This window comes from Macrobrachium rosenbergii, chromosome 29 (genome assembly GCF_040412425.1).
Source record: "Macrobrachium rosenbergii isolate ZJJX-2024 chromosome 29, ASM4041242v1, whole genome shotgun sequence".
NCBI classification, from domain to species: Eukaryota; Metazoa; Arthropoda; class Malacostraca; order Decapoda; family Palaemonidae; genus Macrobrachium; species Macrobrachium rosenbergii.
In genome coordinates, this window is record NC_089769.1 from 4,294,542 (window position 1) to 4,317,083 (window position 22,542).

Genomic DNA, 22,542 nt, shown 5'->3' on the forward strand with positions numbered 1-22,542 from the left:
TCTCTCTCTCTCTATATATATATATATATATATATATATATATATATATATATATATATATATATATATATATATATATATATATATATATATATATATCATATATAACGAATCTTGACTTTACAGTAAATTGACCAAAGGCTAGTTAATAATAATAATAATAATAAAATAATAATAATAATAATAATAATAATAATAATAATATCAAAATTCCTTACGAAAGTTTGTAATCCTCTTTTATGAAGGAATGCTCTACATCACTTGTCAGTAATCACAAAATCAGAAGGGTTATTTTATTCAATTCATCCTCCATTCAATGAATAACAATAACTGAGTGAATAATTCACAAAAAATCCAATTACACATCTGCCACTTCAAACAAGAACAAAAAGACCTTGCCAAAAAAAAAAAAAAAAAAAAAAACTAAGTTCCTCCCGCGAGCAAACCAGAAGTATTGCTTACGTTCTCCGTCGGCCAATACCGCCTGGCGGTTTTCTGAGGGTGCAGCGTGATTATGAACGCGACCAGCTCCCTGTTGAGCCGCCCAGGAGAGCTCCATTTTAGCCTCAGCACACCTGCCTGTGGGCTGTCCAGCACGGACAAGTCGGTCACCTCGCTGGAGCCACCTGTCCGCGAATACATTACGGGATGGATCAACTATCTGGGTATGCAGCAAGTTGATGAATAGGTCAGGAGCGGGTTGCATAATGGAGGCGATGAATAAATGAATCAGGTCTGTGACTAAATCAGGTGTTAGTTGATCTGACTGCTGGGAAAGTGATAAAGAAACACCGACTTACTTTTCTTTGATGTGAGGACGGCAATGGTTCTGGGTCCGGTGGAACAGAGGACTAGGTCTCCTTTGGGTCCGTGGCACGCGACCACCTGTAGGGAAGATTCAAATGGAAAATTCTTCGAATAATAATAATAATAATAATAATAATAATAATAATAATAATAATAATAATAATAATAATAATAATAATAATAATAATAATAATAATAATAATAATAATAATAATAATAATAATAATAATAATAATAATAATAATACTTTTTGTGATTTTTAACTGGTTGTCAAAACCAATGAAAATCACATAAAATAAAAATGCAAGGAAATTGTTTTTACTAGAGAACTATTTATATCCTCGTGCGGAAGACGGAGGGAGAATCATCTTTGACCTATATATTTTTTTAAATTAATTTAAAAAATTATTATTATTATTATTATTCAGAATATGGGGCATTCATACGGAAGATGATAAAATGAACATTAGCTTCCCGAAGAAACCTACAAAAAAAAAAAAAAAGACTGTCCAAATGTGAATTTGATTTACAAATTTAGTCAGTGGGGCACTTTCGGCCATTCAGCGCTTAAGACAGTGAAAAGGGTGAGTTGGAGCGGTTGGACAGCAAGATAATGAGATCAGAAAATAAGGAAAATGAAGTACATAGATCTGAAGGTGGAGTTGGGAGAACCCCACAATTGCACTTGAGTGTAGCAGTCAGAGGTGTTGGACAGCTAGAAAATGAATTAGGATGCAGGATTAGAGGTGAAATAAAAGGCTGAAAAGTGGATGCAGATATGGAATGCAATCGAGTTTCTGTGCAGCGTATAATCAAGGACCCCGAAAATAGATCTACAGTATCTTTCGGTGGTCTCGGTATAATGTTGTGTGAGCCGCGGCCCATGAAACTCTCAGCCGGTCGTAGTGACCTGTCCTATATTGTTGCCAGAAGCATGGTTAAAACTTTATCCTGAAATATGTAAATAAAAACTACAAGGCAGAAACTTGCAAATTGATCATTTGATGATTTGAATTGGATGATCACACAAATTTGCAGCCCTCTAGCCTCAGTAGTTTTTAAGATCTGAGGATGGACGGACCGGATAGACAAAGCCGTCATTCAGCTTTTCAGAAAACTAAAATAAAAACTGTTTCAACCATCTGCTGATATGGAAAATTTGAGGATCACCGGAAGGTCAACGATGGAAAAGAATAATTGCTATCCAAATTCGGTTGATGTTTTATTTTTCATAATCATGACCCGTAAACTGGAATGAAATCGGGGTCGAGCCATGGGTCCGAAATTTAGAATTATAATTATTCACATATTATGCGTGTGTGCATGTAAACGCCACAGCATGTATATAATTTTCAGCAGCAAACTTCCAGGATGATAATTTGTATTTGAATTGGAATATAAAATTTAGGCCCAAGCCCAAGCGCTGGGACCTATGATGTCATTCAGCGATGAAAATAATGTTGAAACAATTGTTAGAAGAGGATGGAAAGTAAGATGGAAGAGAATATGAATGGAGGTAGAGTAAAAGGAATGAAAGGGGTCGCAGCTAGGGGCCGAAGGGATACTACAAGTAACCTTAAGTAATGCCTACAGTGGACCGCGTGAGGTGCAATGACGGCACCAACCCCCTGCGGAATGATAATGTTACTCCTTCAGCTAAATATGGAGTTGCGACTCACTCCTTTAGCTAAATATGGAGTTGTGACTCACTCCTTCAGCAAAATATGGAGTTTCAACTCACTCCTGCTAAATATGGAGCTGTGACTCACTCCTTCAGCTAAATATGGGGCTGCGACTCACTCCTTCAGCTAAAGATGGAGTTGTGACTCACTCCTTCAGCTAAATATGGAATTGTGACTCACTCCTTCAGCTAAATATGGGGCTGTGACTCACTCCTTCAGCTAAATATGGAGCTGTAACCCACTCCTTCAGCTAAATTTGGAGTTGTGACTCACTCCTTCAGCCAATTTTCGTAGCTCCAAAAAAAATTTGTCACAAGGTTTTGAAAGCCTGTTGTCGAAACGTCTAATGACTGTGTTAGGGCAATCATCTATTCCCTAATTAACATCTTTATGTTTTCAAGGACTTCCAGGGTGCTTGCGATGCTCTCTCGCAATTTCAGCCTGGTACAGAGATCCAGTTTATGAAATGCACACAAATTTGTCAAGCTAAAAAAGTCAACTGAGAGGTTTTCCCCCTGTTACGCCTTTCAAACCTTCTTACAGTCAATTTCCCTCTTAGCATTGGATGACCTCATAGTTCCCACCGTTTGGCCTCTGGCCTAAATCTTATCTACTCCACTCCAAATGCTGTTTATTCCGTAGAATCACGACTTTGTTCAAAAGGTGAAAATGAACTCCTTACCTCCACTAAGTACCGCATGTAAGACTGAAGTCCTTTGATGGTGAGATTCGTCTTCCTGGTGGCTTCTGTCCACTCTCCTGGAATATGAATTAAATCCATACATACCAACATAATGTATCTATTCATATATGGATATCTATTCAATATGCACAGGTAGATTCACGACTGTCTGCGAGTGGAACTGATCTGGTTTTATGAAATTCAGGCTGTCAAGCAAAACACTAGGCCACGTTCGACCGAGGAACTGGGAGAAAACCTCACAGGTTCACTAAGGAATAATAGTTGGAGGGGTTGGACAGCAAGGTTGAAGAAAGGAAGCTATAATGGAGGTATATAAAGAGAAAGGTTAAACAGTAGTTGTAGCTAGGGGCCGACGGGACGCCATGTCAGGTGCACTGACTAGCAGTTGGATTAAGCCAAAATAAATCTGTTTGATTTCACATCCACGAGCAATTGCACAGGTTCTATAATAACTGGTTACCGTAATTGTCATCTACACTTATTCCAGCAGTGTATGACATATCCATCTTTAACCACCCCATACGGTATATCCTTTTTCTACAACAATAATTTTCGTGCTTGATTCCAGTGTAAACTAAAGAGAAACAGAGTACTTAAAATACTGAGGTTTACGTAAATGGAGAGCGTCAAAGGCAACAGCTGTTCTTGTCATGAAAAGGACTTACGCTGATGGTTCTCTTCCAACATATACCTGTTCGTGTGGTCTACCGTGTCCGGGTTTATGTATTTTGTTGGTGACGGTTCTGGTACCTGAAGAGATAAACAAAAAGAAATGGCCTTCAGTTTCGTATTCATGTAGCATAAAGAAAATCTTATTTATTTACAAGTATAAATTAAGTACAGAACAGGTATATCTAATCAAGGACAATAAGACAAGCAAACACGCTTTTAATTAAAAGGCATTTGGCGAAGACAGCCGATTCCACAGATTGAAACTAATGTAGTAAAAGTTAGAATCATGTTATTATTATTAGTAGTAGTAGTAGTCGGAATTTATCTTCATACCGGCTCACTTGCTCTTTCTACTTTGCCGGAAACAGACCCCATTGAAAGATGGGACCAAAGCCGTGAGAAGAAGAAGAAGAAGAAGAAGAAGAAGAAGAAGAAGAAGAAGAAGAAGAAGAAGGAACGACAAAATAAAGACGGTTGCTATTGCCCTCTCAAGTTCTCCCTATTTCTACGATTCACAGGAAAGGGTGTCTAAGATGCATGTAGAGACGTCTAAATACTGTTTATATGCCCGTGATTAACGTAATGACATTTAGTCTTAGAAAATCCGTAAAGGTAACATGAAAGACACCGTTCTGTAGATCTTGAGTAAGCCATTCTCACGAGAGAGAGAGAGAGAGAGAGAGAGAGAGAGAGATGAAGAGATCAAGAGGGACTTGCCTTTGGAGCGACTTGATCCAGTTCGGAGCTGCCGACGTATTCGTCATACTCCCAGATGCTGTCATCACTGAAGTCTCTCCCCTGCTCAGGTCCATTCCCCCTTCGTAAAAGGATGTGGGTGGGACAAGGACAAATAAAAAATGCGTACAATCAAGGCCACCGAAAATAGATCTATCTTTCGGTGGTCTCGGTATAATGTTGTATGAGCCGCGCCCCATGAAATTTCAACCACGGCCCGGTGGTAACCTGCCCTATATCGTTGCCAGACGCACGATTATGGTTAATTTTAACCTTAAATCAAATAAAAACTATTGAGGCCAGACGGCTGCAATTTGGTATGTTTGATGATTGGAGAGTGGATGATCAACATACCAATTTGCAGCCCTCTAGCCTCAGTAGTTTTTAAGATCTGAGGGCGGACAGAAAAAGTGGGGACGGATAGACAAAACCATCTCAATAGTTTTCTTTTACAGAAAATTAAAAAAGAACATTAAACGCATTTTTAATAGGATGATGTATAATCTGATAGATAACAAGGTGGCTGTATAAAGCCTATATCCTAACATTAAGGCGTCAATTTACTAATTATGCAAATGTAAGCTGCAAAATATAATTACTATTCAATTTAAAGAGATTTTCACGCAGAATGCATCACCAAGAAAATTACATAATGAAAAGCTATTAAAATGATTTAACTGATCAGTAAACAGATGTGATAATTTAGGGACAACTTTATTACAATTATCACCCTATTGAAAGTTACGGCTCACAGTGTGTACTCGACTTCATGAAATAAATAAATACTGTAAATAAAGAAACATTTTTGAAGTCTTTTCGCCGTAGCTGTAACTCTGCAAGCTAGCATTTCACTATCTCAGGATCATCAGGAACTTACGTGTAAACTAGGCTGAAGAGAGCATCCTCAAATATTATCTCTTTCTTTAGCTGTTGCCTTCGGGCCTTGAGGGAAGATGGGGAGGGTTCCTTCGAGTCCTTCGGGATCGGCTCCGTCGAAGCCTCGGCGTCCTCAAACGGGTTCGTGGTCGTGCTCATGCCATCCTGCGAGTTGAGAATGTTAAGTTTATTTTTTGTTTTAAATTGATTTTTAAAAATTTTATCCTTATGATATGATTTCTTTTAGAACGTTATCTAGAATCCATAATTACTTCTCAGGAAGGGATTAAGCTTTTCCTGTCGTCGTTATCAGTATATAGGAAGTGTTATAGCAAACCAGTTACTGACCAATTTAAAATCTGATTTAATATTTTTCTCTTTCACAAAAAAATGACAACAATGATCTTAGTTTCAAAAATGAATGATCTCAGTCTCAAAAATGATTGATCTTAGTTCCGAAGACGAATGTTCTGTTCCAAAACTGACTTATTTCGGTTTCATACCTGAATTACCTCAAATTTCAACAATGAATTATCTCAATTTAAAAAAATTAATGATTTCAGTTTCAAAACCAAATAACCTCAGAATCAAAATGAAATTATCTCAGTTCCCAAAATGAATGATTTGTTTCAAAAATGAAAATCTCAGGTAAAAAATAAAATTATCTGTTTCAAATCCGAATGATCTCATTTTAAAAAAGGAAGGAATGATCTCAAAACTGAAATTAACTGTTTCAAAGCCGAATGATCTCATTTTAAAGAAATTTCAACTGTTTCAAAGCTGAATGATCTCATTTTAAAGAAGGAATGATCTCGGTTTCAAAACTGAAATTAACTGTTTCAAAGCTGAATGAACTCTGTTATAAAACTGAATTATCTCTCCCAAAAACAGAATGATCTCAGTTCCAAACCGAATGATCTCAGATTCAAACCTGAATGACCTTCGTTATAAAACTGAATTATCTCTCCCAAATACAGAGAGATCTCAGTTCCAAAACCGAATGATCTCAGATTCAAACCTGAATGACCTCCGTTATAAAACTGAATTATCCCCTTACAAAACCTAATTATCTCAGATTCAAACCTGAATGATCCCAGTTCCAAAACGAATGATCTCAGTTCTAGACACCTGGTCACGGAGAGAAGAATACCCCGGACTGTGAACATCGGCGCAGCCTTCTACCTCGGGGAAGGGCCACTCTTTCACCCTCACGACGTAATGGTCTATGACTCCGTGGGTCCTTCGGGGGGCAGACCAGCTGACTGAGACGCTGACTTCGGTGACCTCCGGTACCCGGATGTCGCTGGGGCTGTCGGGATCTGAAAAGATATGCAGATAGACAGACAGGTAGGTAAGTAGACTAAGTAGACGTAGATATTATCACTTGCAAGAAAACGCTTTTGTAGCAATTTTCAAAACACAATAGCCAAATGGAGTCCAACACAGCACACAGTCTTGATAAAAAGAAACGATGAATCAAGTTTCCATAAAACGAGTACCACAAAGTCAAAGACTTCATAAAAATGAAAAATGCGCTCAATTTCTGTAACAATCAGCGCAGTCTTCGTAGAAATACCAATGTGTAGTCTTCGGAGATATGAAAGGTGCGCCCAATTTCTGTAACAATCAGCGCAAATTCTTCGTAGAAAAAAGGACGGACTCGTCTGCCTACAGAGGAGTCAATTGTCGTTGAGATAAGAAAAAGTAACAAGTTACAGGGCTAACTTACTGAAGGGACTAACTTACTAAAGGGGTTCGTTCTGGCGTAAACTACGCGCGACCTGAGACGGGCGCCGTTCTTTTCGTCCACGATGAAGTCTGCCGCGACGTAGATTGCGTAGGTGGTATCCGGCTCCAAGTCCTTCAAATATCCTTGGATTTTGACTTCTGCCTTACCCACCTTCACGTACTTTTTCATCCAGTCGCTGGAAAAAAATTGGAAATTGAATTCAAAGGATTGCTGCTTATTTTCAATGGGTAATCAGCCTATAATATATACATTATAATCTCTAATCTGCATTATAATCTATATATAATCTTCATACCTAAAATCCTCTATTTCCTGAGTAATCATATCTTACAATGTCGTAGGTTATATGATTGAATTTCAGAAGTAAAATAATATTACTTGTCATCAATATTAAGCCTCTGTTTTCCTAACTAACACAGAGTTGATGACAGATGTTTCCTAATTAGTGTGTGTCCACTTTCAGTAAAACATGCCATAATCACACGTCCTCAATTTATTGTATACATATCACAAACAGTTGAAAACTATTTGACGACAGCAAGTGGAGAACGAATCTTTGACACACGCTGGATAATCATATGGAGAACTGGTTTGGAGTACAAATAAGTTGTTAACTTGTATTCAACATGTTTGTGATATGTGTGCAATACGTCGTAACACACATCTGCGATTTATCACATCCATATCACGAACAGGTTGAAAACAAGTCAACTACCATAAGTGGAGAATGAATCTTTGACAAATGCTGGACAGTCGTTAAAAGTTAAGTATACCTTAGTTTAACCAGACCACTGAGCTGATTAACAGCTCTCCTAGGGCTGGCCCGAAGGATTAGATTTATTTTACGTGGCTAAGAACCAACTGGTTACCTAGCAACGGGAACCTGCAGCTTATTGTGGGATCCGAACCACATTTTGACGAGAAATGAATTTCTATCACCAGAAATAAATTCCTCTAATTCTTCATTATCCGGTAAGAGAGTCGAACGCTGGGACAACAGCGTGCCAGGTGACAGGTCTATCCACCCCTCCAACGAAGAGCTATTAAACAAGCACGTTCCTTACTAGCTGTCCACATTTACGAGTGATCATCAAGTACAGTCAACCAATATATACAGTTTTGTCGTGTTGGGGGGAACGGAATATAAAATTTAGGCCAAGCGCTGGGACCTATGAGATCATTCAGCGATGAAAGGTAGTCAAGGTGCAACAGGAGGAAAACCTCGCAGTTGCACTATGAAACAATTGTTAGAAGAAGGTGGAAAGTATGATGGAAGGGAATATGACCGGAGGTAAATTAAAATGAATGAAAGGGATTGCAGCTAGGAGAAGAAGGATGCTGCAAAGAACATATTAAGTAATGCCTGCAGTGCACAGCGTGGGGGTTTTATCCTGTTAACAGTTTATCGTGTTCAGAATCATGGCAAACTCAGCACGCTAATTCCGCTGGCATAAATGTAGTGCACCACTTGAAGAGTGCGCTGAAACACTTATACAACCTGTTTGCAAGTTGTGATTTAAGTCAGAATTCCCTTAGTTAATGGCAAAAAGGAATTTGCGTAGGTCAGTTTACACAGCGTCTCTAAAATAACCGTGAGGTGTGGCTACTAATTTCCGTAGAGTTAAAAAAATTTTTTTTCTTTTTCTTTTTAAATTGAGATTGCATCAAAATACGAATTAAAATACAGGCAATAAATTTTGTGCAGAAAAGTACGCAAGCTTCCAAAATGGTTAATATGCCTTTGGCAAGGTTTTAGAAATAAATTCGGGGTGCAAAAATGTTTCACATTGAAAGTTATGTGTCGAGATGACAGAGAGATAAAATTTTTAAAAAATTATTCCAGACTGAAGTTTTGTTAATACTGATCCGAGGTAAATCAGTTTAGACTGAAATTGAATGAGCTAAAAATAAAAAAAACACTTTGCTAAGAACAAGAAAAAATGGCTAAAGAATAAGGAATTAGGTTAAGAATGAGGGAATTTAACCAAGATTGACCAAGGTTTGCTTGATATCAGGCTGTGAAAAGATACACAGAAGATTCGTCAAGGCTTTTGAACGCAAGGAATAAGGAGTGCTGAAGAAAACAATAAAAACAAATATAAGAAAAAATCTCACGACAGAGGAAAGTGTCACGGTCAAATCAAGGTCAGATTAATTAAATACTGTAAAACTCGTACAATGCAGTGAACATCTCTTAATCATCAAAAAGAATGCAATACAACCCTTTGGAATAAGCGACTGTTTGCATATAGCAAAACTGCTTAATAATAATAATAATAATAATAATAATAATAATAATAATAATAATAATAATAATAATAATAATAATAATAATAACTGTCCACAGCATCCTGACTTCTTAAACCTTTCTTCCAAATGTCATTTGCTATTCTATGATTCTATGATTCCAGAAGAAGAAGAAGAAGAAGAAGAATCACTCACTCGGTGCAAGAATCCCTTCCACCCGAGTACGTCTCGAGACCCTCGGAGGCTTTGTAGTAGACGTAATACCCTAGGAGGAGCCTGTCGTCATCTGCGACGGGAACCTCGAACCACCGGATCTTCAAGACGCCTCGTAGGTTCATCGGCTCCACCCTGATGTCTTGGGGCATGATGTGACCTGCGGAGGAAAGGATAAATGGGCAGAAGTTGATGGTCACTGGTTTTTAAAGGTTGACTCACCATGATGCCTTCCACTCGTTACATCAACAAGTATCAAAAGAAAGACCCGTGATTGTCATGTTAGCATGAACTGAGTTATGCGCCGAAGGTCCACCTCCACTCGAGCTAGGACCAGAAGAACGAGGCAGTTGCTGCTAAGGTTTCAGCAGGTAGACATATTGGCTTTCCCATAAACTCCATCCCATCCCTGTAAGTCACACAATGGAGGCTCGAACTCGGGACTAAGACGCTGTGAAGTCCACCCACACAAACCGAGGGTCAGCGGCCTTCTGTACTAATTTAGGTAACTAAAAGTTCCTTGTATGTCCTCTGTACCTTCTGTATGGAGTCATTTTGACAATGGCATGGTATGCAATATAGATTTCAGGCTAAAGGCCAACCGCTGGGACCTTTGAAGTCATCCAGGACTGAAAGGAAAACTGAGAATAAAAAGGTTTGAAAGCTGTGAAACAATGGTTAGGTGAGGGTGGAGAGTAAGATGGAAGAAAGAGAATATGAACGGAGGTACAGTCAAAAGGAATAAAAAGGGCCAGTTTGGCAAGATTATACTTACAGGCCATTTTGTTCCCGTTCGACAGCGTCATGACTAACGATTCCTCTGACGGCCCTGTTATGGGCAGGCCCACCACACTCTTCAGAAAGTCTCCGATTTTGTCGTAACAGAGGCGGGGATTCGAATGGAACAGGACTCTCGCCTCACCCTGAAACGGGAGAACTGGAATTCACTAGTGTTTCTTGAACAAAAATATTAATAATATTATTAATGACGCTTTTTTCGAATATGAATTCTTATACAATATTTTACAAAGAAAGTGGTGCCATGAGACTACAGTTCTGATTTATTATTAAACAAACAAATTTACAGAGAAAAATACTCTGAATCTGCACGAATTCTAAGGAAGGAATTGGAATGTAAAATTCAGGCCAAACGCCAAGAGCTGGGACCTATGAGGTCAATCAGTGCTGAAAATGTTGAAATAACTGCTAGAAGTGGATGAAAAGTAAAGTGGAAGACAGAGAATATGAACGGAGGTACAGTAAAAGGAATGAAAGTGGTTCAAAGTAGGGGCTGAAGGGACGCCGCAAAGAACCGCAAGTTATGCCTGCAGTGCACCGCGTGAGGTACACTGACGGCGCTACCCCATCCCACCGCCATACGGGGAAATTTAAATGTAATTTGCGAGTTATAATTTAACTAAGGTTTGGGAATTTTTCCATGTAGGCGAACGAACATTTTCTCACATCCTAATAGGAACGACACTGATATTCCTGTTATCTAAGTGATTCTCAAACTGAGTGCCGTGGGCACCTTGGGGCACCACCGACAGTGCCCAAGGGTGCCGCAAGATTGTCATGAATTTTGTCTTGGCTCGAGCATCTCAATGAACATTTGTAAAGAATCAAAAAAGTTTGCAGAAGTCTTCATAGAATTATTATCAGTGTGTCTAATCTAATTGTGTTTATCTAATTCTTCTGATATGCTCTTTGTTTGTACAGTATATTTCTGCAGGTACGGTGTGCTGATTTAGGTTTGAGTGTGGACAATAATTTTATGCATTAAATGAGAAGTTAATTCATGACTACATTACTTAGGGTGCCATCACTTAAAAAAGACCGCTGCTCTAAGTTCATAAACTTAGAATTCTAGACTTCATGAATTTCTCATCATTCTGACACTGAATTCCATAAATTTTTTTTCAATATGAATAAATTTGTTAAACATAGAAGTCCAACAGTCATTAGCCCGTAAAGAACGCACTGCTTTAAAAATGCAAGAAAAAGGTTCGCTTGAATATAAAACATCTCTTTTAGAAATTGTTGCTTGTAAATACAACTTTTCGTCCACTTTCAATAATGCAAACGAAAAGCCTGATAAATAAATAAAATTTTGCAAAGAAAAGCCTGATAAATTCATAAGATTTTGCCAAGAAAAGCCTGATAAATAAATAAGATTTTGCAAAGAAAAGCCTGATAAATAATTAAGATTTTGCAAAGAAAAACCTGTTAAATAAGATTTTGAAAACAAAAGCGTGATAAATAAAAAAAAATTGAAGAGAAAATCGTGACGAATAATTCAGATTTTGAAAAGAGAAGCGTGATAAACAAAAAAAATCTGAAAAGAAATCGTGATGAACAATTCAGATTTTGAGCACAAAAGCGTGATAAATAAAAAAAATTTTTTGAAGAGAAAATCTTGATGAATAATTCAGATTTTGAAAACAAAAGCGTGACAAAATAATTCAGACTTTGTATTATATTCCTTCGATGTCGAATTGGCTTGAAAAAGAACTAACCTTCCTTAAGGTGAGATTACCGTGGGACTCCCAGTTCCAGATTGTCTCCAAATTCTCGTTGTCATGGACGTACAAAGCATATCTGAAAGGGACAACTGTAGCTGTTGATAATAAACAGTACGTTTATAGCGGTAAAGGAAAACTGTCACTGAAATGTATACCTGTAATATGTTCCGTTTTCAGAACACAAAACTGCTCTACACAAAAGGAGTCGTTGGCTGAATTTCGATGTGAAACAAGACAGCAGATTTTATCATATTTATTCTCTAGGTACGGAGCCTACGGTAATTATGTACAAACCTTATCAACAACAATAGGTAATAATAATAATAATAATAATAATAACCTGTCATTGTAGAGGTTATCCCCTCCGATGACGGCCAGAGACCTCAGGAAATCCAAGGACGTCAGAGACTTCGATCTGAAGACTCGAACGTAGCCGGTTACCTCTCGGATGTTTGCCAGGCTTTCTCTCAACCTCTTCGAGATGTTGGCCCCACCGGAGATGCTGCGGAATGGAAAGGAATTTGGAATTGAACGGAATATGAAATCTAGGTCAAAGACCGAGCGCTAGGACCCACGAGGTCATTCAGAGCTGAGAGGGAAATCGAGAGTGAAAAAGGTTTGAAAGGTGCAGCAGGAGGCAAGCCTCGCAGCTGCGCAATGAAACAGTTGTTAGGAGAGGATGGTAAGTAAGAGGATCCTCAGTCTGTTGAATATGGGCAGTCACTAATAGTTCTTAGGCATCTGCAGCCTGACCTTCCATGCTTTAACAGTTAACTGGGTAAGTTTAGCCACTACAACTACCTGATTTCGAGGGATCCAGCAATCACTGTGCACCCCTTTAGAGCCTGGGCATTTCCTGCGCTGCTGATGAACTGACTTCGGCATGTTTTCTCGCAAACGCCTGTCGAGAAAGAGAAGTTGAACTGGCCCCGTGATCTGTGTATTACGTCATAGGCTGGCTTGGAAATTGTGAAAATTGCGTTAAGTATACGTCTAGGTGTTTAACTCTTAGGTAAGCTCGATCTGACAATATTTTAATTGGATTAAGACTTATATCTTTACCAAGGAGAGGAATGCTCTTATGGAAAATCATAAAAGCAAAGAAGATTCTAAGCTTAAAAAAACTTCAAGAGCAGTGACTGAGGGTTATGAATGGCTACAGATAAATAACATTAATCCAGATGCAGACTTTTTTGATGTCTGCACTGTAACAATGCACCTGTATATGTAAACGAGGCAAAACTAGTCATTCTCTCAGACACATAATCACCAATGTGGAGCAGCATTCACCTAGCAATAGCATCAACTCCTGGTGTCTTTTACAAACATTCTCGACCTGACACTAACCCTTCCCACTCTCTGCTGTCCACAGCCTTCAATACTCACTCCATCGACCCATGACAGGAGTCACTGCAGACAGATTCTCTCAATGTACATCTTTCATTCTGAGATACATTTGCTCATCAACATTTCTCTCTGCATTTACTTTCATGTAGAACAACCTCTCATTCTTCCCTAAGTTCTTATTCATCCTCTCTCTTCTATTTTTATTACTTGCCTTCTTTTTTTGCTTACACTTTCTTCTTGGCTTCCATAACTATCGTCCTGCGTGTTCAGCATCTGATCATCGCTTCTGTTAAGCAACTGCTCATCAAATAATCCCCACACATACAAGATTCCAGGTATCATATATATGAAAAACAGACTCTAAACTCACTCCCGTTGCATTCCTTGCAGTACGGAACCTCTTTCCCTCCGCGCCCAGGTTTTGTGCCCTTCTCATAACCCAGCGGACACTTGCGGACGCATTCCTGCTCTCTGCCAGGCAGTGCGAGAGGGTACCCACCGTTCCCAACACACTTCCGACGAGTGACACACCTGTAACCTAAGTACTGAGTAGGAGAAGTGAGTTGAGCAGATTTTATAACTGACCACCCCGTTTGGAGACAAAGCTATGTATGTAGGCATTTCAGTGTAACAGGACCACTTCTCTGCCCCGGTTCTGTAACACGGTTTGTCTAATAAAGCAGGCGTTACTAACCTTGTAATAATAAGTTCCGTCACACTTCTTCTTGCACTGGTTCTCCTCCTTAACGTGGCGACAGGCAGTGCAGGACAAAGTGTCATTTGGCTTCTCACATCCACCAACACAGTCCTCGTGGCAGCACAAGCTGTGGCTTGTGCAACCACGATTCCCACATTTAGGGTCACACTCTGCAAAGAAAGTCTTTCTTTAACTCCTATTCAGTGAATATGAGTGTTCATCAGCTAGTTATCCTTCAGTTAATGTGGGTACACCCTGGATTAAGGGTTTGACATCCCATAACTTAAAGGTTAAAGTAGGTGACTTAATCAAATTCACTTGGGAAATTTATTCTATACTTTAACCCAGCTGAAGGCTGACTAATCTACAAAGTAAAGTGATTTCACAATGCAAACACTGTCACTTACCATTACAATATATTAAAACCACATATTTCTAAAACTGGGAATCAATGAAGAATTAATGTAAAAATTTAGTTTTCGAAGAGCAATGTATGTGACTAGGCAGGGTACAAGCCTAGTGGGAAAAGCAGAATCTTACAAGCCCAAGGAAAGCAGCCATGTACGACAAAGGAATTTAAGAGGTTAAGAATAGAATTTACGAGATGAAAAACAAAGAAAATCTAAAGAAATTAAACTATGACGCGAGACTGTCATGAAAGTACTCAGTGAAAAGGTAACTGGTCAGAGCTGAAACAAAACTTATCGAAAACTGAGTGATACTGTACCCCAAGAAAGAATAGGCAGAGTGTTTAGAATTAGCTGGAAGTCTAGTATAGTCTGGGACGATCCGAATGCAATGGATTGCATACGCTGTAAGTCAATACAATTCTGGACGCTACATGAAAGAGTTCAAGATTGCTAAACCTAACCTCATTTTGAAACATGATGCTCTGGGGATGAAGCCTATTGAATATAGGAGTGTCAACAGATTGCTGACGAAATGCCAAAAAGATTCAGTTCAGCCCTTTTGGGAAACGAAATGCTCCAAAAATTAAAAATTTGTGGATAAATTCATCTCTCCATGGGTCTGAAAACTATCAGCTTCGTAGAAAACACCACCAAGCAACTCTTTTGGAAGGTCATGTTCCAATGTCCCACTGTACAGGCTTTAACAAACAGGTCCTTATCGCCACTGACTCGACAAACACTCGTACTTCCTATCAAGAGCTTCAGAAACGAGATTTTATATTAAGAGCTTCAGAAACGATCATATTTTCTACAAAGAGCTTCAGAAACGAGATACTCTATCAAGAACTTCAGAAACTCAGAGCTAAAGATGTCCAGTTTCTCAGGGGGAATCCAGCCTTTGGTGAACCTCGTTGAATCTTGAACTTCCAACTTACTTGGTGGTTTTCAGGGTCAGGGAAAACATGACTTTGCGTTTTACAGCCATAATATTATACAGTGCCTTCCTAACTATGTTTACTATGTATAAAATTGTTCCTTGATATACGTGCTGGAATGTATAACATATATATATATATATATATATATATATATATATATATATATATATATATATATATATATATATATATATATATATATATGAACACTGCATTCATATATGATCTAATTTCTGAGGGTAATATTCAGAAATATTTATATATCTTCGAAACATAAAAGCAAAACAGAACGTACTGTCAGTAGTTCAATATTCATGTTGAGATAAGCAAATTAACAAAAGCAAAATGGCGGGAGCAGCAGCTTTGTGGCAGAGCACTAGGCTTGCGTTTGCCCAAGTCCGTGGTTCGATCCCACCAACTGTACAGTCCACCAGTCGACTAGAGAAGAATGGTCACCCGGAAAACATATGGGGCTAGCAACCTCATCCCAAGAGAATTAATAAGGACGCCATCAATTCGTAAATATTGCATGACTGCCACAGAACAAAATCACAGACATTGGAATCTGATGTTTTCATCAGCTAAATGATTTCTGAAAACTAACGGTATGCAAGCATAGGTTTAACTCTGAAACATATTGATGGTACATGATGGTACATAAACGGTAAAAGATTACGACAGTACAAAAAGATAAAAGACAAAAAGATGAACAAGCTAGAATAAGTGTACATTAACGACGCACGAAGGTAGGTGTTAAGCTAAAAAGGTTTCTCGTAACTATTCAAAAACAAGAAAAACGCAGTAATCATGCCCACGGGGATTACCCATAACTTCATGCACATGCAGAATGTTCGAGAAACTTTACTGATTTAATATTATTATGTATAGTTAAGAAGGGATACTCACTTTTTCGACAAATGTTTCCTAAGCGACAGTGCTCGAGACGGCATGCTAGGGGCGAGGTGCAAGGGTCACAGTCGATCTTATTCCTCTGTTAGGAGGTCATTGTTCAATGAGAGATTAGATTACCTTAAATAGGAAGAGGGGTAGGAGAGTGCGAGCAACGTAGCACACGCACACACACACACATATACATACATGTATATGTGTGCGTATATATAGTATATATATACATACATATATATACATATATATATATGCATACATATTTGTATATCTTTAAATATATTCTACCCATATATATATAAATATATCACTAAATATGTTTTTGTAAACAAACAACCAAATATTATAAAGTTGAGAGTCAAAGCAGTGTATAATCATAATGTGATGATGGGCTGTCTTCATCTAAAATGGATCACAAGGGTAGAGACATAAAGTCCCGCATCTCAGGGTATACGTACCGTCCCAAAGCCTATATATGACCGCAACACTCATTCAGTACTCCTATATAAAGACCACGAGAGAGAGAGAGAGAGAGAGAGAGAGAGAGAGAGAGAGAGAGAGAGAGAGAGAGAGAGAGAGAGAGAGAGAATTTGGTTTAATGAAATTTAGGCTGTCAAGCCAAGCGGTCATTTTTTTTTTTTTTTTTTTTTTTTTTTTTGAGAGAGAGAGAGAGAGAGAGAGAGAGAGAGAGAGAGAGAGAGAGAGAGAGAGAGAATTTGGTTTAATGAAATTTAGGCTGTCAAGCCAAGCGGTCATTTTTTTTTTTTTTTTTTTTGAGAGAAAGAGAGGATGGGAGGCTGCTACCCAGTTGACCTATCCACAAAGACTCCCTCCTGACTTAGTGACCTAACTTTACAGATTTGAATCTTACAGAGTTCGTCTTCAACAGCAGCCATTTTTCAGGTATATCCCTTTCCACTTCTTTCTTGTGGGAGTCACACATCTTAATTACATTTACAAATATGTTTAAATCCCTCCGTCTCTAAGTAAACTACCTTCTTCTTCTTCTTCTTCTTCTTCTTCTTCTTCTTCTTCTTCTTCTTCTTCTTCTTCTTCTTCTTCTTCGTACGACCTTAATCCCACCTTCCTATGCTACCGCACAATTTAACATATGACTATTCTGACTGAGAACACTCTGGGAACGAAGTTCCCCAAGCAATTAAACAAACCATGGGATACAAACACACATACAATTAATCCGTCTCGTAGAATACCCAATGTATATTGGAAACAAAGATTATCATCACATAATTACTGGGATGATTGTTCATAAAAAGTTATAATGAGACAGACACAGGCGCATACACATTCACTTAACCCATCTAAATGGGATGACCGTTCAAAAAACATGAGTCATAATGAAGGAAGGTGAATGAGGAAAAATAAACTCTCACTTTGAAAACGTTGTCTGTGTAATTCTCCGTCGTGATTAAGGACCAGTCCGTGTCGACGGTGCACAGTTTCGCGTTGTTCTCTATCCAGACGTTGCCTCTTAAGATGCTAGTTAAGTTGTGCAGCCCTACAGTCTGTGAGGAAGAAAAAATAACCCTTCAGTGATGAACTGTTCTCTTACACACAGATACAGTCTAATAACAAGAAAAATAACTCTTCAGTGAGGTTCGCTTATACACAACTACAGTCTATAGAAGAGATAGCAAAATAACTCTTCAATGAGGAAAGGTTCTCTTATACACAACTACAGTCTATATCTAAAAAATTAAATCTGCAATGAGGTTCTCTTATACACGACTGCAGTCTGTAAAAGAGATAGCAAAATAACTCTTCAAAGGGGAAAGGTTCTCTTATACACAACTGCAGTCTATGTATAAAAAAATTAAATCTTCAATGAGGTTCATTTACACACAACTACAGTCTATAAACAAGAAAGCAAAACCTCTTCAGTGAGGTTCATTTACACAAAACTACAGTCTATAAACAAAAAACAAAACAATTCTTCCACGAGGTTCATTTACACACAACTACAGTCTATAAACAAGAAAACAAAACAACTTCTTCCATATTTACACACCCCTACAATTATAAACAAAAACAAAAAACTCTTAATCATTTTTTAGAAGTCTATAAACATGAAACTTGTTCATAAAATGTTCATTTTATCTAACGAAAGTCTATAAACAAAAAACACAACAACTCTTCAACGTACACTTTACACACAACTCAGTCTGCTACAGGAGAAAACAAAACAACTCTTCCATGAGGTTCATTTACACACATCTACCGTCTATAAACAAAAAACAAAATAACATTTCCATGAGGTTCATTTACACACAAATACGTTCTAGAAACAAGAAAACAAAAATGAGGCACTAATAAATTAGACAGCCCCTCAAACCTTTATCAGATTAATTAGAATTAACATAAAACTTGTATAAAATGAGATTAAATGAGAAAATTATTTTCCAGAAAAGCTTAACATTGTTTTTTCTCTGCTGAATTATGAACATTTTTGAATTACAAATAAACAGGATTGATAAAAGATTACATAAGGGATGATTTCATGACCATTGGACTAATAAATAGGGAATCCTTTTCAGATTTATAAATAGGGAATCCTATAGAGATTAAATGAGGAATCCTTTTCAGAATAAGTAAAGTATTGTTTTCAGACTGAATGCGGAACATTTTTCATACAAATAAACAGGGAATATTTAACAGATTAAATAAGGGATGATTTTCAGATCGAATACGGAATCCTTTTCAGACGAATAAATAATTAATCTTTTCAGATTAAATGAGGAATCCTTTTCACAGTGAATATGAAATACTTTTCAGACAAATAGAGAATCCTTTTCAGATTAAATAAGGGATCATTTTCACATTGAGTACGGAATCCTACTCATACAAATAAATAGGGAATCTTTTCAGATTAAATGAGATCCTTTTCAGATTAAATGAAAAGCCCTTTTCAGCCTTATAAATAGGGAATTCTTTTTTAGATTAACTAAGGAATCCTTTTCAGATTAAATAAAAAAATCCTTTTCAGATTTAATAAGGAATCATTTTTAGACTGAAGAGGGAATCTCTTTAACTTGAAGAGGGAATCTCTTTAACTTGAAGGGGGAATCTTTTTCAAACTAATATATAAGGAATCCTTTTCAGATTAAATAAGGAATCCTTTTCAGGCTAAGAAATTGGGAATCCTTTCAAATGAACAAATAAGGAATCCTTCTCGGATTAAATAAGGAATCCTTTTCAGTCTAAAAAATAGGGAATCTTTTCAAATCAACGAATAAGGAATCCTTTTCAGGCTAAGAAATAAGGAATCCTTTCAAATCAACAAATAAGGAATCCTTTTCAGATTAAATAAGGAATCCTTTTCAGGCTAAGAAATAAGGAATCCTTTCATATCAATAAATAAGGAATCCTTTTCAGGCTAAGAAACAAGGAATCCTTTCAAATCAACAAATGAGGAATCATTTTCAGTTTAAATAAGGAATCCTTTTCAGGCTAAGAAATAAGAAATCCTTTCAAATCAACAAATAAGGAATCCTTTTCAGATTAAATAAAGAATCCTTTTCAGATTAAATAAGGAATCCTTTCCAGGCGAAGAAATAAGGAATCCTTTCAAATCAATAAATAAGGAATCCTTCTCAGATTAAATAAGGAATCCTTTCCAGGCGAAGAAATAAGGAATCCTTTTCAAATTAAATAAGGAATCCTTTTCAGGCTAAGAAATAAGAAATCCTTTCAAATCAACAAACAAGGAATCCTTTTCAGATTAAATAAGGAATCCTTTTCAGGCTAAGAAATAAGGAATCCTTTCAAATCAATAAATAAGGAATCCTTTTCAGATTAAATAAGCAATCCTTTTCAGATCAAATAAGGAATCCTATTAAGACTACAAATGCGATTTGTGTGCTATATACGAACCATAGCCCAACTGAACCTTTAATTTGCACTCTACACTAAACAAAATAAATCACCGGGAGGTAAATCAGGTAAACATACTATCATTTACAATGGCTAAATCCACAGCTCCTTTAGACTTATAGAAACTTACCTTCATGTGCTCGGCGTACCAGATAATCAGAGCGTAATCCATGTGCGTCGTCAGTCCCCTGATGACTGCCAGGTTTGGGAAGAGCTGACCTAAAGATTGGAGGCCGTGCACTCGGAACACGAGCAGGAACCCCGTTATTTCGACCAAGTCCGGAAACGAGTATTTCGACCACTCGTCTGTCAGATTTCTGTCCTGTTTTGGATGGAATGGGAAGCAGAGTGAAGGTCATTGTTCTACTCATAACTAAAACTGATGCAGGGATTGGTCTTGTTAATTTAGATTGATAGATAAATAACGAAAATCACTTAATAAATAAGAATGCGGTTTGCGGCACCGTATGAAAGTTATTTATGATTTAATAAGTCATTAAAATAACTGCGAACATATTCCAGCATATATGCAAATGTTAGGAAGGTTGCAATTCTCTCTGCATACTTTAGGAGGGTTACAATTCTATATGCAAGCATCAGGAGGGATACAAATCTATCTGCAAATATTAGGAAGGTTATAATTCTATTTGCAAACATTACGAAAGTAAAAATTCTATCTGCAAACATTAGGAAGGTTATAATTCTACTTGCAAACATTAGGAAGGTTACAATTCTATCTGCAAACATTAGGAAAGTTATAATTCTATTTGCAAACATTAGGAATGTTACAATTCTATCTGCAAACATTAGGAAAGTGATAATTCTATTTGCAAACACTAGGAGGGATACAATTCTATCTGCAAATATTAGGAGGGTTATAATTCTGTCCTCAAATATTATGAAAGTAAAAACTCTATCTGCAATCTTTAGGAGGGTTACAATGCTGTCTACAAACACAGGAAGGTTAAAGTTCTTTCAGCAAACTTTAGGAAGGTTACAATTCTGTCTCCCAGACATTAGGAAAGTTACAATTCTCTCCGCCAAACATTAGGAAGGTTACAATTCTATCTCCCAAACATTAGGAAGGTTACAACTCTACCTGCAAACATCAGGATGGTTAAATATCAACCTGCAAACATTAGGAAGTTGACAGTCATACCAGCAAACATTAGGAAGGTTACAATTCTCTCCCAAACATTTAGGAAGGTTACAACTCTATCTCCAAAAATCAGGAAGGTTACAATTCTATCCGCAAAGATTAGGAAGGTCACAATTCAATCTACAAAGATTGTGAAGCTTACAATTCAATCTACAAAGACTGAGAAGGATACAGTTCTATCTGCAAACACCAGGAAGGTTACAAATCGATCTGCGAACATTAGGAAGGTTACAGTTCTAAGAAAGACTAAAACTGACTCACACTCTCGATGAGAAGAATCTGTAGGTTCCCCTCAATCACACTGCAGTTCTCCAGCTGTTTGATTGACGAGACGGTGTTCAGAATACGTTTACTTTTGCAGGTACTGAATGGTTCCGACTCTTTCGCATCTATCAATCAATCAATGCACATATGTATGTATGTATATCCATACATATTTACATTTATATATATATATATATATATATATATATATATATATATATATATATATATATATATATATATATATATATATATATATATATATATATATATATATATATATATATATAGATATATATATATAGAGAGAGAGAGAGAGAGAGAGAGAGAGAGAGAGAGAGAGAGAGAGAGAGAGAGAGAGAGAGAGTCATTTTAAAGAATCCTTAGGATTTGCAGTATAGGTTATAAAAGTAAACAATGCATTACCTAAAAGTATTTTTCATGTAGTTAGAAAGACTACACACACACACATATATATATACATTATATATATAAAATATATAAAACTAGCAATACATCAGACAAGATTTAAAACTAGTATTCAATGTAAAAAGGTAGGTGCTGAGAACACGGAACCTGGAAGCGAATTCCAAGGCCTGGGAGGCGCAGGGGACGCGGAACCACCACCTGGCATTGAATTCCAGGGCCTGGGAGGCGCAGGGGACGCGGAACCACCACCTGGCATTGAATTCCAGGGCCTGGGAGGCACAGGGGACGCGGAAC

At 37.4% G+C, this 22,542-nt stretch overlaps 1 protein-coding gene across 1 annotated transcript in view; it reads right to left on the bottom strand.

The window, feature by feature from the left end:
* The window catches only part of LOC136854341 (insulin-like peptide receptor), a 46,196-nt gene that overhangs the window by 13,099 nt on the left and 10,555 nt on the right, over positions 1 to 22,542 (bottom strand). Inside the window, exons 3-22 of the mRNA XM_067130639.1 lie at positions 22,396 to 22,542; positions 21,817 to 21,944; positions 20,527 to 20,718; positions 17,900 to 18,031; positions 16,506 to 16,590; positions 14,249 to 14,421; positions 13,925 to 14,099; positions 13,009 to 13,108; positions 12,548 to 12,709; positions 12,202 to 12,283; positions 10,461 to 10,608; positions 9,668 to 9,845; positions 7,222 to 7,400; positions 6,559 to 6,794; positions 5,477 to 5,640; positions 4,582 to 4,681; positions 3,858 to 3,942; positions 3,172 to 3,248; positions 801 to 885; positions 463 to 626 (exon numbers count right to left, since the gene is read on the bottom strand). The exon at positions 22,396 to 22,542 is cut by the window's right edge and continues 197 nt beyond it. Of these exons, the coding sequence (XP_066986740.1) occupies positions 463 to 626; positions 801 to 885; positions 3,172 to 3,248; positions 3,858 to 3,942; positions 4,582 to 4,681; positions 5,477 to 5,640; positions 6,559 to 6,794; positions 7,222 to 7,400; positions 9,668 to 9,845; positions 10,461 to 10,608; positions 12,202 to 12,283; positions 12,548 to 12,709; positions 13,009 to 13,108; positions 13,925 to 14,099; positions 14,249 to 14,421; positions 16,506 to 16,590; positions 17,900 to 18,031; positions 20,527 to 20,718; positions 21,817 to 21,944; positions 22,396 to 22,542 (2,792 nt within the window). The remainder of the gene's footprint in view (positions 1 to 462; positions 627 to 800; positions 886 to 3,171; positions 3,249 to 3,857; positions 3,943 to 4,581; positions 4,682 to 5,476; positions 5,641 to 6,558; positions 6,795 to 7,221; positions 7,401 to 9,667; positions 9,846 to 10,460; positions 10,609 to 12,201; positions 12,284 to 12,547; positions 12,710 to 13,008; positions 13,109 to 13,924; positions 14,100 to 14,248; positions 14,422 to 16,505; positions 16,591 to 17,899; positions 18,032 to 20,526; positions 20,719 to 21,816; positions 21,945 to 22,395) is intronic.